Source organism: Artemia sp. Qi Xiang Cuo, chromosome 20 (assembly GCF_049724085.1).
Source record: "Artemia sp. Qi Xiang Cuo chromosome 20, ASM4972408v1, whole genome shotgun sequence".
Taxonomy (NCBI): Eukaryota; Metazoa; Arthropoda; class Branchiopoda; order Anostraca; family Artemiidae; genus Artemia; species Artemia sp. Qi Xiang Cuo.
In genome coordinates, this window is record NC_142813.1 from 15301080 (window position 1) to 15315165 (window position 14086).

Consider the following 14086-nt stretch of genomic DNA (forward strand, 5'->3'; position numbering starts at 1 on the left):
TAGCATTTTGGAATAATATTCAATAGTGCTTTAAGCTATAATATCAATAGTGATTAATAAACAATCTTCAAATGTAAGAAATGTGCTTGAGTATACTTGAAACGAAGATGAAATAAGACATAATATGAACTCTGAAAAGTATGGTTATTTGTCTCTATGCAACAGTGAATTTCAAGCTATGATACAAATTCTAAAACTAGTCTATAGTCCTAATCCTAATGCTATCAAGTTGGCTTTACTTCGAACTTGTCTACATGGTAGACTTGTCATTTTAAAACCAAAACGACAGCCAGGCATTGAAATGAGCCATCGTGCAGAAGTGATACCAAATTAAACGAGAAAAAAAAATAGAGCAACAATCCTAAAATGACTTGTTATTTATCTTAAAAGGGATTGATCCTAAAAGGGAATGATAATGGTTTTATTCTGTAATAAGGGTCCTTAATAAAGTGTACTTTCCGATTTTCCACCCGTTTTTTTTCAAATGAAAAAAGTGCCTTTTTCAATGAAATAACCAAAAAATGTGTTTTTCAAAACCTAGACGGGAGCAAAAAATAAGGGGGCAAGGACGTCCCTTCCCCTCAATTACCGCCTTAAGAACTAGCACTCAGGCTTCGTCGTAGAGAGAAGTTTGAAGGTTTACTTCAAAAGTGTTGACCATTCAAGCTTAATTTTTGGTAGATTTTTAGTTGAAAAGTTTTTAGTTTAGTTAATTTGTTTTCACAATAATCTTTTACTTTTAAGATGAATAGAAGATTTATGAATTTTACACAGGGGTTTGGAGGGGGAATATATGTTAGGGGTTCTTATAAACGTCTAGTTAAGGGCTTTGGACCATAATTGTTGCAATGGTACCGTCTTATGCTTCCAAACTCTTCCACTTAAGAAGTGGCACCAAAAGTGCCGTTTTTAGTGCTATATGGCACCTATAGAGGGTAAAATTGATAAAAAGGACGTAGATATGAGTAATAGCTTTTAAATGAGTCTTCCCAGGATATGCTTGGGAAAATGAGCACATCAAATTTGCGAAAATAGTGGATTATCTAAAAAGTAATGATAAGAATGGACAAACCATGATTGACAAAAAAATCCAAGAAAAAATCAAACGCATGATAATGGAATTGGAAGTCCAGCGCTATACTAAGAGAACCACACCTCTAATAGTCTAATTTAATATATTAGTGTTTGTAGGACTTTAATTGCGTAGCTTATTAAGGGGATCTTGAGGAGGAACATGTGGGAGGTGTTCTTGCAAACTTCGAGCTAAGGTTTTTGGATCATAATTATTACAATTTTACCGTTTTATACTTTCAAGATTTTCAACTTAAGAAGTGGCACCAAAAGTGTGGTTTTCTGTGCTATATCTCACTTACGAATTGTGGAATTGATAAAAGCTTAGGTTGGGTTGAATCAAGTTTTAACCCCTTTCTGAGATTTATTTTACCCCCCTCCCCTTAATGTGCAAATATTTCCCTCAAATTATATTATTATATAAACTAAAGTATTATATTTTCATCATGTTATGACATCTTTCATTATGATTAACGTAACATCCCTTCTTGAGTGTGTTTGTGTAATACATATGTACCAGTAATTTTTCTTTCAAGAGGGCATAGATTAATGCTAAAAATTTTCTGTGTGTTTTTAAGTTAATCGTTGATGGTGGAAATTATAGGAAGGACGTAGAAAGGGCGTAATTTGATAAGGGGCAGGCAGCTACCCCTTTCAGACCCAAGTTTGCCCCCCAGACCTCATTTTTCCCCCGGCTGAAATTTCGTTTCTGAAAAAAAAATAAGATAAGCCTTCATAATTCAAGCATCCAGAGAAACAAGTCAGTTTTCTTTAGTATATCTTTGCCTCTACGGTAATATATGGTACTTTTTTCCATTTTCACTATCATTGTCACTTGATTTGGAAAAATTGGATCCAACTTTGCCCCCCCCCACCTCAGGATTTTGACGAAATTACGTCAATTACGTAGATATGAACAATATTTGTTATATGAGCTATTAAACATCTGTCTAAACACATGCGATACCAATAAGCTTAATAACAATACGTTCACGCCGATACGTGTGATATAAATATGCCTGGTAACCGATACAGTGTATCATCACCAAAACCAAAGATATTTGACCTTTGAACTATGTTGAACAAAATGACTATCTCATAATTACGATTGGATGACTTTGGGAGGGGATTTTCAGAGGGGGGGCTAGTTGCCCTCCAATATTTTTGGTCACTTCAAAAGGACACTAGAAAATTTAATTTCCGTTCGAATGAGCGATTACACATCCCTTGTGATGTTCTGGTCACCCCCTATCCCTGCTAGAATAAAAAAAAGAAAAAAAGAGAGACGCATCAGTGCTACAACAAGGAAAAAGTCATTTTCTTTGTTGTTCAAGGAAGGGGGATTGCTCTCTACAAGGGTTTCGACCATGGTGATTCCAATGGTACACTTTTCATTTCGATCCGACACCATTTTCGAAGGGTTTCAGGCTTTTTTTCGAAATCATCATAAATTTCTTCTCGCAAGAATCCTTTACTTACCAAAATAATAGTCCCTATATATCAATCAGTGTCAGGTGGCAATTTGTTTCCACTAGGCACTTTTTTCCTAAACATAATTTTTGCCTTTCGATTCTGACCGTGTTAAAGAGTTTATTGTAAATTCTCCTAAGAGACTAATGAGACTTATTAAGGAGGCTGGGAGGGGGTGTATACGGGAAGGGTCCCTTGTAAATCTCCAGTTAAGGGTTTTGGAACATAATTATTACAATGGTACCGTTTTATACTTCAAAGCTTTTCAACTTAAGAAGTGGCACAAAAGGTGCCATTTTTTGTGCTATTTGGAAGTTACGAATAGAAAAACTGATTTAAATCACGTAGATATGAGCAATAGCTTTCAAATAAGCCATTAAACATCTCTCTAAGAAGCTTTGATAGTCCGCTAGCCCCTAGCTTTTCCACTTGGGACATGGCATCAATAGTACCATTTTAAGTGCCATTTGGCAGTTGAAGTTTATGGAATTTATTTATAAAACGTAGATATGAGAAACAGCTTTAATGTGAGCTATTAAACATCTGTCTACGATGCTTTTATAGCCCGCTAGCCCCACCCCTTGAGTAATGACACATAATGTGTCATTTTGTGCCATATGGCACTTTCAGAAGGTGGAATTTACAAAAAAACATGTAGATGTGAGAAACAGCTTTCTAATGAGCCATTAAGCATCTCTCTATGATGTTCTGGTAAACCGCTAGCACTGAAAAAAAGGAAAAAAGGGAGATAGATCAGTGCTACCCATACAAAAAGTGATTTTTCTTGTTTTTCAAGGTTTGGGACTGTAATTTCCCTGAATAAGGTTTTCGACTATGGTGATTCCAATAGTATATTTTTCATTTTGATCTCACACCATTTTCATGGGGTTTCAGGCCTTTTTTGGAATAACCATAAATTTCGTTTCCCGATAAACTTTTATTTTTAATACGAACTGAAACGATAGTTACTATTCCTGAATCAGCGCTAGATGGATTTTTTATTTTCAATAGACAGTTTTTCTCTGAACGTGTTTTTTACTTACGGTTACTATGGGCCGTGGTTCGCTCTTAACTAGGTTGCAGCTGCCGCTGCAACCATGATTTGACTATTAATTTTTTGTTCCATTATTATATTATTCTATATCTATAATTCTCATGACTATATGGAACTATTTTTTTCTTTAAAAAGTAACATTAACGTACTAAGAACATCAAATTAAAAACGTCCCTCCACCCTGAACCCATCCTAGGTGTATTTATAAGTGATTAATACGATTATCTATGATTTTATTGGTTTAACATTTGAAACTTTATTATTACATTTTTGTTGCCACGGTTGCCACGTTGAATCGTAAAATAGTTACAATCTAATGATTCCAAAGACGACAGCGCCTTTAATTTAATGCTACAAATTCTTAAGATTTTGGTGTCACATATGCTTAAGCTGTTTGGTACAATATGTGCCACATGTGCTTAAGCTGTTTGGTACCACATGTCCTTAAGCTATTTGGTACCACATGTGCTTAAGCTGTTTGGTACCACATGTGCTTAAACTGTTTGGTACCATATGTGCCACATGTGCTTAAGCTGTTTGGTACCACATGTACTTAATCTGTTTGGTACCATATATGCCACATGTGATTAAGCTGTTTGGTACCACATGTGCTTAAGCTGTTTGGTACCACATTTGCTTATATTTTGATGATTTTTCACCAACTTTTCTTTTTTTTTAATTTAGTCCCTTCTGCAGCCAGTGATTGTACAACTGCATATGCTAGGCCGGATCCAGAGGGGGGGGGAATTACTAGGTCTGACCTCCCCCCCCCCAAAAAAAAAATGTTTGTCAAACACATAAAAACGTTATAAACAAATTTTGAATGTGTTTTTTTATTAATTTTTATGTAAATCCCTCCTCCGAATGAAAAATGTCCGAGTAGCGCTAAACAAAGTAAAAAAAGACTATTTATTTATCCTGAAATTAAGCTGAAACATAGTCAATATAAAACGACCCTGTAAATGACAAGGAACTGTGTCATCACAACGCTGTTATACAAAGTTATTCACTATAACAGTTTCACTTTAATCTGACTATAGTGATAGTTTTCTTCTAAGGTGAATTGAGTTTTATCTTATTTTTCAGTCCAAAACTATGTTCCAATCTAAAACTGCTATGCTGGAGAAATTGTGCCAACGAAAACAGAAGCATTGTTCTTACTCTGAGTGTGTCTACAGAGCGCCCTCGTGGTATACTAAAATTCGTATACCAAACGTTTACCCAAGTTCGTATACTCAAGTTGGAAAAAACTTAAGAGGAAAGTATGGGCCAAATTTTACAAATCTTAGCACTACAATCGATCCTATCTGGTAAAACAACGATTTTGGCATATTTCTCTTCTACATTTTTCTCATATCTCCACGTGTTTTAGATAATATAAGCAAATGAATAATAAATATTAGTAAACAATGGTAAATTAATATTATGAGTAAATATGTATAATATATTTCATTTTATTAATGTTATATATTACTTCCAAAATGAGCAAAAATTATGTTTCCTTAATCTGTGGATTTTAGCCTTGCTGAAAAGGTCAAAAATTAGCTTGTTGTAATTCATTAAATTTACAACAGGGTTCCAAGTAAAATAAAAAACGCTATTTAACCATCAGAATGTTACTACAAGACAAAAAAAAAATGATTTAATGTAATGCTAGGTATTTTATCTATTGTTCGTAGTTTATTACTTAAGTTTATTGATATAAAGCCTCCCCACCCACCTAGATACGTCTGAAGAACCTGCTGGAAAAAAATCTTAAATTTATTAAACAAATAACGAGGGGTGCCACTGCATTGAAATAAAATACACTATTTGATGGGATAAATGGTGCTAATAGACAACACAACGTAAAATCTGATTTAACATTAGACACCTAACCTGTTGTTAAACATAGTTTATTAAATAACAGTATTGATGTTAATTATTTTTGTAGCATCTGATATAATTAATATATGCTAGTTAATTTTAAAGAAAGAAAATCTAGAACCATGCTACTATTGGACTACTGTTAAAATTTTGAAGTAACTTACTACATTTGATATTCCCCATTCCAAAAACGGAAACTTTTTTCAAATAAGTCCCAGCACTCAATTTACACATACTTTACTGGACTATACACAGAGCCTGTTAGCATAGAGGGCAGCCTGGCTTTAGAAAGAGTCACCCCTATCTACTTTAACATGCACTGGCTTGATGGACCTCAAGAGGTCACTGAAAATTTATCTTTTGTAACTTTCCATTAATTAAAGCTCAATAATAGAAATAGACACTATGTATAGGGAGAAATAGGGCACAAAAATATGGGAAATAAAATTAATTATTATAATATTAAATAAAAAAATCCTTTTACTCGTAGTTTATTACTTGAGTGTTTCTGATATCTCTCTCGTTGAACATATCAATAGTTGGCTGTGCATAATTCATGAAATATAAAAGCAAGGTTGCCACTCCACTAAAATTAATCACACTATTTGACAAACAAAAAAAGTACTACTGGACGAAATAAATTATGTATGATTTTGCTTTAGGTAAATATTTCGTTGCCTTTCATTTAGTGTCATAGTTTAATTAAATTAATTTTCTTGACATTAATATAAGGGTAGCTTGTTCTTGCTCTTTTTCCAGTTTTTTTTCTGGAGATACTCTCTTAAAATTAATTGATAATTACTTTTAATTAGTAATTAATAACTACGAATCGCTAAAAGCGTATATTAATTATTTGTATTTACGTACAATTACGGTTCCCAGTGAATTAAAATGAAACACTATGTAACGGACAAAAAAATGTTAAGGCCATTGAACGGAATATTGGATGTAATGTTGGATACCTAACCTGCTACCTAAGACGGTATATTAATTAATTCATAAAATTAATTGATAATTGAAAATTAATTGATAATAACTTTTTAATTAGCAATTAATAACTACGAATCGCTAAAAGCGTATATTAATTATTTGTTTTTACGTATAATTACCGTTCCCAGTGTATTAAAATGAAGCACTAAATGACGGACAAAAAAAAAATCTAAAAGGCCATTAAAGGGGATATTAGATGTAATGCTGGATACCTAACCTGCTACCTAAGACGGTATATTAATTAATAATTACTGTTGTTAGTTTGTTAAATATTAACAATTTGAGCTAATTGGTTAATTGATTAACATCTAATTAATTAACTATGATTAACTATGAAAACCTGTAATTGAATAAATAATTAAATAATGGAAACCTATAATATATCAATTAATTAATTTATTAACGTATTAAAAATTGATTGATTATATTTATTTGACGTAGAGACACTGTCAAGTAATTTTTCTGATCTATTGAATATCTCACGGCGTTTCTTCAGTCTAACTTAAAATCTTCGATTTTTATCGGTTTTTATAACTATTTAGTGATTTAGCATAATTAGTTAGTATAATTACTATATTTAGTTAATTTTATTTAGTTATTTAGTTAATTATATTCAGTTATATTGTTATTTATATAGTTGTTGGTTAGTATAATTATTAAGTAGTTAGTATAGTTAATAATTAGCATAGTACAATTAGTTCGTATAACTTTTTTTCATTTTTTATTTATTACAGTTTTCACGGCTCCATCACAGATGATAATTTGCCGCTAGTCCTGGTAATTACCTCATTTTCTAACACTGAAGTATCTGTTATACCTTCTCTTGAACGCATTAAGGGAAGGATTTTCCGGCATTACCTCTGCCGGCAATCTATTCTATGTGGCAACCGATCGCAAGGTGAAACTCGTTTTCAGATATTCTTGGCGGGGAGTACCCTGCTCAAGTTAGTCCTGACGAGCTATACTTCGGTGAGTTGATCACAAAGGCTTTGCTCTATCAGGAAAGAGCTTCAATAGCTCCTCTGATGGAGGGTTATACCAGTACTTGTAGAAAACCGACATGGACACCGCATCGAGACGTTCCTGGATCAACTTTGGGGTTTTAGCTTTCGTGTTGCCATACGTTGCTGCACACACTGCTCTTTTTTGAATATTTTGGAGTGGAGCGATGTGGCTTTTTGGTACACCCAGCGAAGAGAGGACACGCATATTCCATGACAGGTCTGATGCATGAAGTAAAAAGTGGCAGAATAGAATCCTCAGGGGGAAGACTTTTGCATCTTAGGATAACTCGTAACTTCTCGTAGCAAGAGGTTTAAATTTTGCTGAGATGCTCAGTTCATGAGAGATCCGAAGAAAAATTTACTCCAAGTAGGTGCAGTGTATCAACTCACGTTATTGCCTCTTCTTTGAAGAAGAAATCAGGATGAGCTCTCATATTACGCGCCATAGAAATTAGGAGCTCTTTCGTTTTCGATGCATTAAAACTTACAAGTCATGCATTTGCCCACGCCTCAATTTTCTCCAGGTCAGCCTGGAGCTCCTTGTGGGGTTCACTGGGATCTTCGTCTTTTGCGATTGATGCTTTTGTTGTCGTGTCATCAGCAAAGTGGTGAGGTTTTTTCACAAGGTTGTCCTTTAGGTTGTTTATGAACACCAAGAAAAGAGTTGGCCCAAGAATACCTCCTTGTGGTACTCCTGATAAACTGGGTGTTCTTTTGATATGAAGTCATCGAGGACAACTTGCAACGATCATTGACGAAGAAAGTCAGCAAGCACCTCAAATAGTCGACCATGAATTCCATAGGCTTTCAGTTTGCAAAGAAGTCTCTTTTGCCATACACGATCAAAGGCTTTTGTGATGTCAAAAGAGAGAAGGCAAATATCGTGCCCTTAAGAAAGGAGCTCAACCCACTCTTGATACTGTGCAATCAGACAGTCTAACGTACACCGTTTTCTCCGCACCGTATTGCGTGTCTGCAAACAACAGATGTGACTCAAGGTATTGGTAAAGGGTCTTATAATGACGCTTTCATAAACTTTACCTACGCAGGACAGAAGACTTATTGAACGATATGATCCTACATTAGTAAGGTCAGACTCTGCCTTTGGAACAGGGACCACATGAACAGTTATCCAGGCTTTCGGGAATGATCCTGTTGCAAAGCACTTCTATGGAGAGAGGCGAGAGGGCCATTAAGTTCAGGGGCACATCTTTTGAGGATGAGATTGGGAATTGTGTCAGATCCTGAAGCCTTGGTGACATCCAGCTGGCTTAGCGTTCTGAGCACCTTCCTAATAGTTATGTTAACGCTGTTCATTTTTGCATCTGTTCGTGAATGAAAGGGGAGAATGGAAACCCTATCCTCATTAAGTTGGGAGACCTTTGAAAAGGCTTGTGCAAGAACATCTGCCTTTTCCTGGCTTAACTGGATCATCGTCCCTTCAATATGAAACGAAGGAATTAATGTTGATTTAGATGACGGTAGGGGTTCTTTGACGACCCCAAACCTCCGCTTTGCAAGGGCACTTTTCAGTTTGTCTACAAACTTATGCTTGTAATCGGCTCTAGCTTGACGTGCAGCCTTAACAGACTCATTTCAAGCGCTAATAAAAGCAGCGCGGTGCACGTCCAATTCAGTTGAATGCCATTTCTTGTGAGCCTTCTTTCTGGCCCTAGTTGCCTTTCTACAACCAGCATTGAACCAAGGCTTATTTCTAGATGAGACTATTACTGTTTTTGATGGGTCGAATTGCTATATAGCCTCTGTAATTGCTTTTTCGTAAAGTGCTGCTGCTTTATGTGGGGCTTCTCTTAAAAATTTACTCCAGGGCTTTGCCGATAAGTTTCGCAGACTATCCCAGTCTGTGCGGTGATATTGCCTGATGATCTGCACGTGCTTTACAGGTGGCGGTATTTTGAGATTTCTACGAGCTGTAATTGCCACATGGTCGCTGGCAAAATAATAGCTTTCAACACTAAAGGGATCCGAATGATCAGTTAAGAAGAGGTCAAGCCAGGATGATCCAAGAGGGCCAATATAAGTGTCGAATTCAATAAGTTGCTCTAAGCCATAAGCAAGACTCAGGTCTAGCAGAGCTACGCCTTCCGCATCAGTCGTACGACTTTTCAGCCAGTGGCCCTGATGAATGTTGAAGTCGCCTTGGATTATTATACCTGATTTAGGGAACTTTTGCTTCACAAATTCCAAGTAATCTTCCAGATGTTCGGTGATTTTTATTTTTGGTGGGTTATAGACTGTACCAATAACAAACGATTTGTTCCTTAGGTCTACTTTCACCCAAAGGACCTCCTTACGGCTAGAAATCGAAAGTGCTAAAAAAAGGGATATTATTTTTAAGGTACATAGCAACACCGCCTCCACCAAATGTCGACCTTCTCGGGTTTTTGCGATCCAGCCTTAGCAGAGTGTAACCAGGAATGTTGATCTCATTCATCATATGCATATGATGAATGAGACCTCATTCATCATATGCTGTAAGTGATCCAACTTGGATCGGAGACGACGTACATTGCAGTGGGTAACAGGAAACGTATCTGTAAGAATTGTCTTGGGGCTCGTATTTGGTCGTCTACTGGAAGGAAGTCCGATCCGAGGCTGTTTTTCCCGTTTGAAAACTTGGTAAATACCGGGTTGATGGGTAGTTGGCTGGAAATAAACCGGAATAAAATATACCGAAATAAACCGGAATAAAAAAAGAACTGTTTGTGTGTGTAAGAATGTGCAATATGACTAAACATCGATGAATGTGGATATATATATATATATATATATATATATATATATATATATATATATATATATACATATGCGCATTCATCGATGTTTAGTCATATTGCTCATTCTCACACACACACATAAACAATTCTTTTTTTATTCCGGTTTGTTTTATTCTTAAATTTCTTGTCCCTCCTTGGCTGAGCAATACTGTGGAAATGGGTGTAGCTGGCTACACCTTTACCTTTGAACATGCCCCTAATTTATTTTAGTCAAATAATATTAGGTTTTTTATTCTCATTGTTTAATTATTTGAAAGGTAAATCATTTTTAGTTAAATTGAATATAATGTTGTAGATCTTAATTAATTCAATTTAATAAAGTCTAAATGTAAGTCACAATAAATCTATTGGTTTTCTTTTTGTGTTTATTTTATTTTATATGTCTGTATCTAGTTGCACGGCAGGTAATTAGTTCGTATGCCTCCAACGGTAGAGCTCCCAGGAATCTGATTTCTACATAACATTAGAGGTAATTGACAAGAAGATAACTCGAGGAAGCGAGGTCATGCTCCTGGATTGATAGTTGGAGAATTTCTAAGCTACTACAATTATGCATTTTATTTCCTCGCTTTCAGCGAGTGGCACGATCGGTACCCCGCATTAAATCAGAATATTACATTTGTGGCCACAATCTTATCTTCACATTTGGCGCATCTTAGTCACCAAATCTTAATCATTACATTGACGCGGTCAATCTTTATTACCACAATTAAGGCCAGTCTATTTTTTTTATCGTTACATATGGCGCGGTCGGAAATTGGAGGAACACATGCGAACTAGTTAGGCTATAAACTATGTAATTTAAATTCAATTATTGGAGACATACAAGAAAAAGTGATTAGGCCTATAATCGTTAAGCTATAATAGGAAACCCTTTAAAATATCTCATAGGAGATAATAGCCTCCCTCAAAATAGGTTAAATGAAAAAATAAATTTTTTTGAGTTATTCAAACGCAAAAATGTCAGAAGAATTAAGCGAACTATTAATGGTGCAAAAGCTGGTCACGAAAAATATCAAAATAGCAAAATCTATTCTGCAATACGATTGACAAACAGATATCAACGAATTTAATATCCAATTGGCCCAGTTTGTAGAATTAAAAAAAAAAAACAGAGCTAGAAACGTTGGGAAAGCAGTCTAGGACCCAGCCTCTGAAAACTGACACAGGTGCGGTCAGCGAGATGACGGCGACCGCTATATTGTTGAAAATTTTGATTGGATGTGTTTGGGGAAATAATCGCCGTGGGGGGGCGGGGGGCTAGTTACACTCCAATCACTTTCGACTATTAAAAAGGGCACTAGCTCTTTAATTTCCAATCGAATGAGCCTGTTTTGAAGTTTCTACGACAACTTCTTCACTATTCTATAAACGGCCGAGTAGCAAAAAGACATACAACTAAAATTAGTGTAAATTCATTTGAACATGGTTGATCGTCATTGTTTTTTTCGTTATCTAAATTTTTGATCATCGTGAACATATATGGTTAACAATTTACACCATCCTTCATTTGGATTCAGCGCCTGGTCGTCCAGTGATACTTGTGTATCTTAGAAAAAACTACAAAAGAAACAACTCTCCTTGAAGAGCTACTTTTGCAAGACGCAGAATCATCAACTATTTGAAAATATACTTTGAGTCTTGGTAATTAGGTCATCAGAAGCTATATGACCAGAGTTGCCACCCGTAAGAATAGATGGTAATTATCACATCCACTAAAAAGTACCGCTTTGAAAAAGAAGAACTATCTTTCCAAAAATTTTTGCACTTTTTTTAAAGCACAAGTGATTTCACAAATTTCTCTTGGGTTTGACACATAGCAAAGGAATTTTTATTTTGCCTGCGTTTGAGATTCTGCAAATCGGTCAATTACTATTAAATCCTTTCGTGGGAATTCATTTATAGATTGAGACAATCGCACCTTTGAATAATTTCAGCCTAACATAAATAGAGATACGTTTGTTTTAGGTATTATAAGATTTACGATGGTCTAGTTCTTCAACACATAACTTAGGCAGTTGAAAGAAACTATCTTCAAGATTCTGATTGGAAAAAAGGTATTTTCTTGTTTATTGTTCAAAGGACCAGGACAATTGTGTAGCCGATAGAGGCCCTACAACTTCGGTTACAGTATCTTTATTTCAGGTAGAAGAATTAAGGTATTTATCCAGTTCATATCATGTTTGGTTATTCAAATGAATATAAAAATAACTAGAGAAAAAAAGTGCAGGAACATTCCAAGTACCAATTATCTCCTTTTTTAGAGCTTTCTGGCTTTGTGCCTCCAATAATCCAACTGCTAGCTCAGATCTGCTAGCAAAAAGTGAAGAGGTACAATATGTTTATATGCAACTTTAAAAAACATCTGGTTTTTATCATGCGGTTGGCACTCAAGCAGTTAGTCCTTATTTTGTATTGACTTAAACCAAGAATAGTCGGTTCGTATGACATTGCTGGACCAGGGGTTTGCGTAGAAGTTGTCATGTAAAAATTACATGATATATACATACATAATACATAATTATATACTGTTTATCCAGTATTTAGCTACACATAGAACATTATACAAAACATAAATATAGCAAGTTTCTGTAACTCAAATTGTTAAACAAATAAATAGAAAAGTGACCTAGTTTAAGTTTATTTGACATCACGAGCAGTGTTTCTTTCAAGTTGGACAAATCCTACCATAGAAATTCTGTGATTGCACCCCATCCCACAAAATAACATATACTATTGAGGTAGGCCTTTGACTAGCTTGAAGATCATTAGTCGGTATGGCCACGAGGAATACACCAAGGTATGCACTACGGAGAGGGGGGGGGCGGAAAGGGCGAATGGGTCAAAATTCCCTTTCGTCAAAACCCAAAAATTATAGGAGCATTTGAAAAAGATCGTGGCAACTAAAGGGACGGGGCGAAGAACTTCTTTCCCCATGTGTACTGGCGTGATGACGATTCAGCAACATACACTAAAACTTGGCCACTTGTTGCTGTGTTATTAGTGTTGCTGGCCACTTGTAAGTCCAGATTTTTCAAATTACATGAACACAAAACTATATATTCATTAGTCTATGACCAAAATAAAAATCAAAAGAAAAAATATAATAAAATAATTTAATTAGTCAATAAAACGCATGTAAATGACAACACCGGTTTCTGCTGTCGTGTTCAAGCAAATATTATCTAGAAACTAAAATTTCATATGAAAATAAATCGCAAGTTTCTACAAAAAAGAATTTATACACAAAAACTAACTCAAAGAGAAAACATTTAGTCAAAAACACAGTCTCTAATGTACATACATGCATATATATATATATATATATATATATATATATATATATATATATATATATATATATATATATATATATATATATATATATATATATATATATATATATATATATATATATATATATCATATATATATATATATATATATATATATATATATATTCTCTGGTAGTTAAACGGTTTAGTGTTGTATTTTTAGTCAAAAAAACACGTTTTCTTGAAGTGCTAATTGATAAATATTATCACTAAAGGGACCGATAGAATATGGCTTATGTTTATGGAACTCCGTCAATTTATGGAAAGAACTCAATAGAAGAGCTATAATAAACAAAGATTTTGGCACATTTGGAACCAGCTTGGATCATATACCAGCAACAGTGTCACCAGGAAATTTTCCAGGGGGAGGGCGGATAATGCTGCCCGGAGGTTTTTTTTCCATTAAGGTTCAAATAAAAATGTTTACAATTTTCATTTATTTTATATCTTTTTTGAAATCTTTTTGTTTCTTAGGGGGGCAGTTGTCAGACTACCCTG

At 34.8% G+C, this 14086-nt stretch overlaps 1 protein-coding gene across 1 annotated transcript in view; it reads left to right on the forward strand.

Annotated features, from left to right (window-relative positions):
- The window catches only part of LOC148939909 (sorting nexin-13-like), a 131119-nt gene extending 122540 nt beyond the window's left edge, over positions 1–8579 (forward strand). The window contains exons 18-19 of the mRNA XM_089106031.1: positions 7186–7420; positions 8505–8579. Of these exons, the coding sequence (XP_088962157.1) occupies positions 7186–7420; positions 8505–8579 (310 nt within the window). The remainder of the gene's footprint in view (positions 1–7185; positions 7421–8504) is intronic.
- Positions 8580–14086: the final 5507 nt, after the last annotated feature.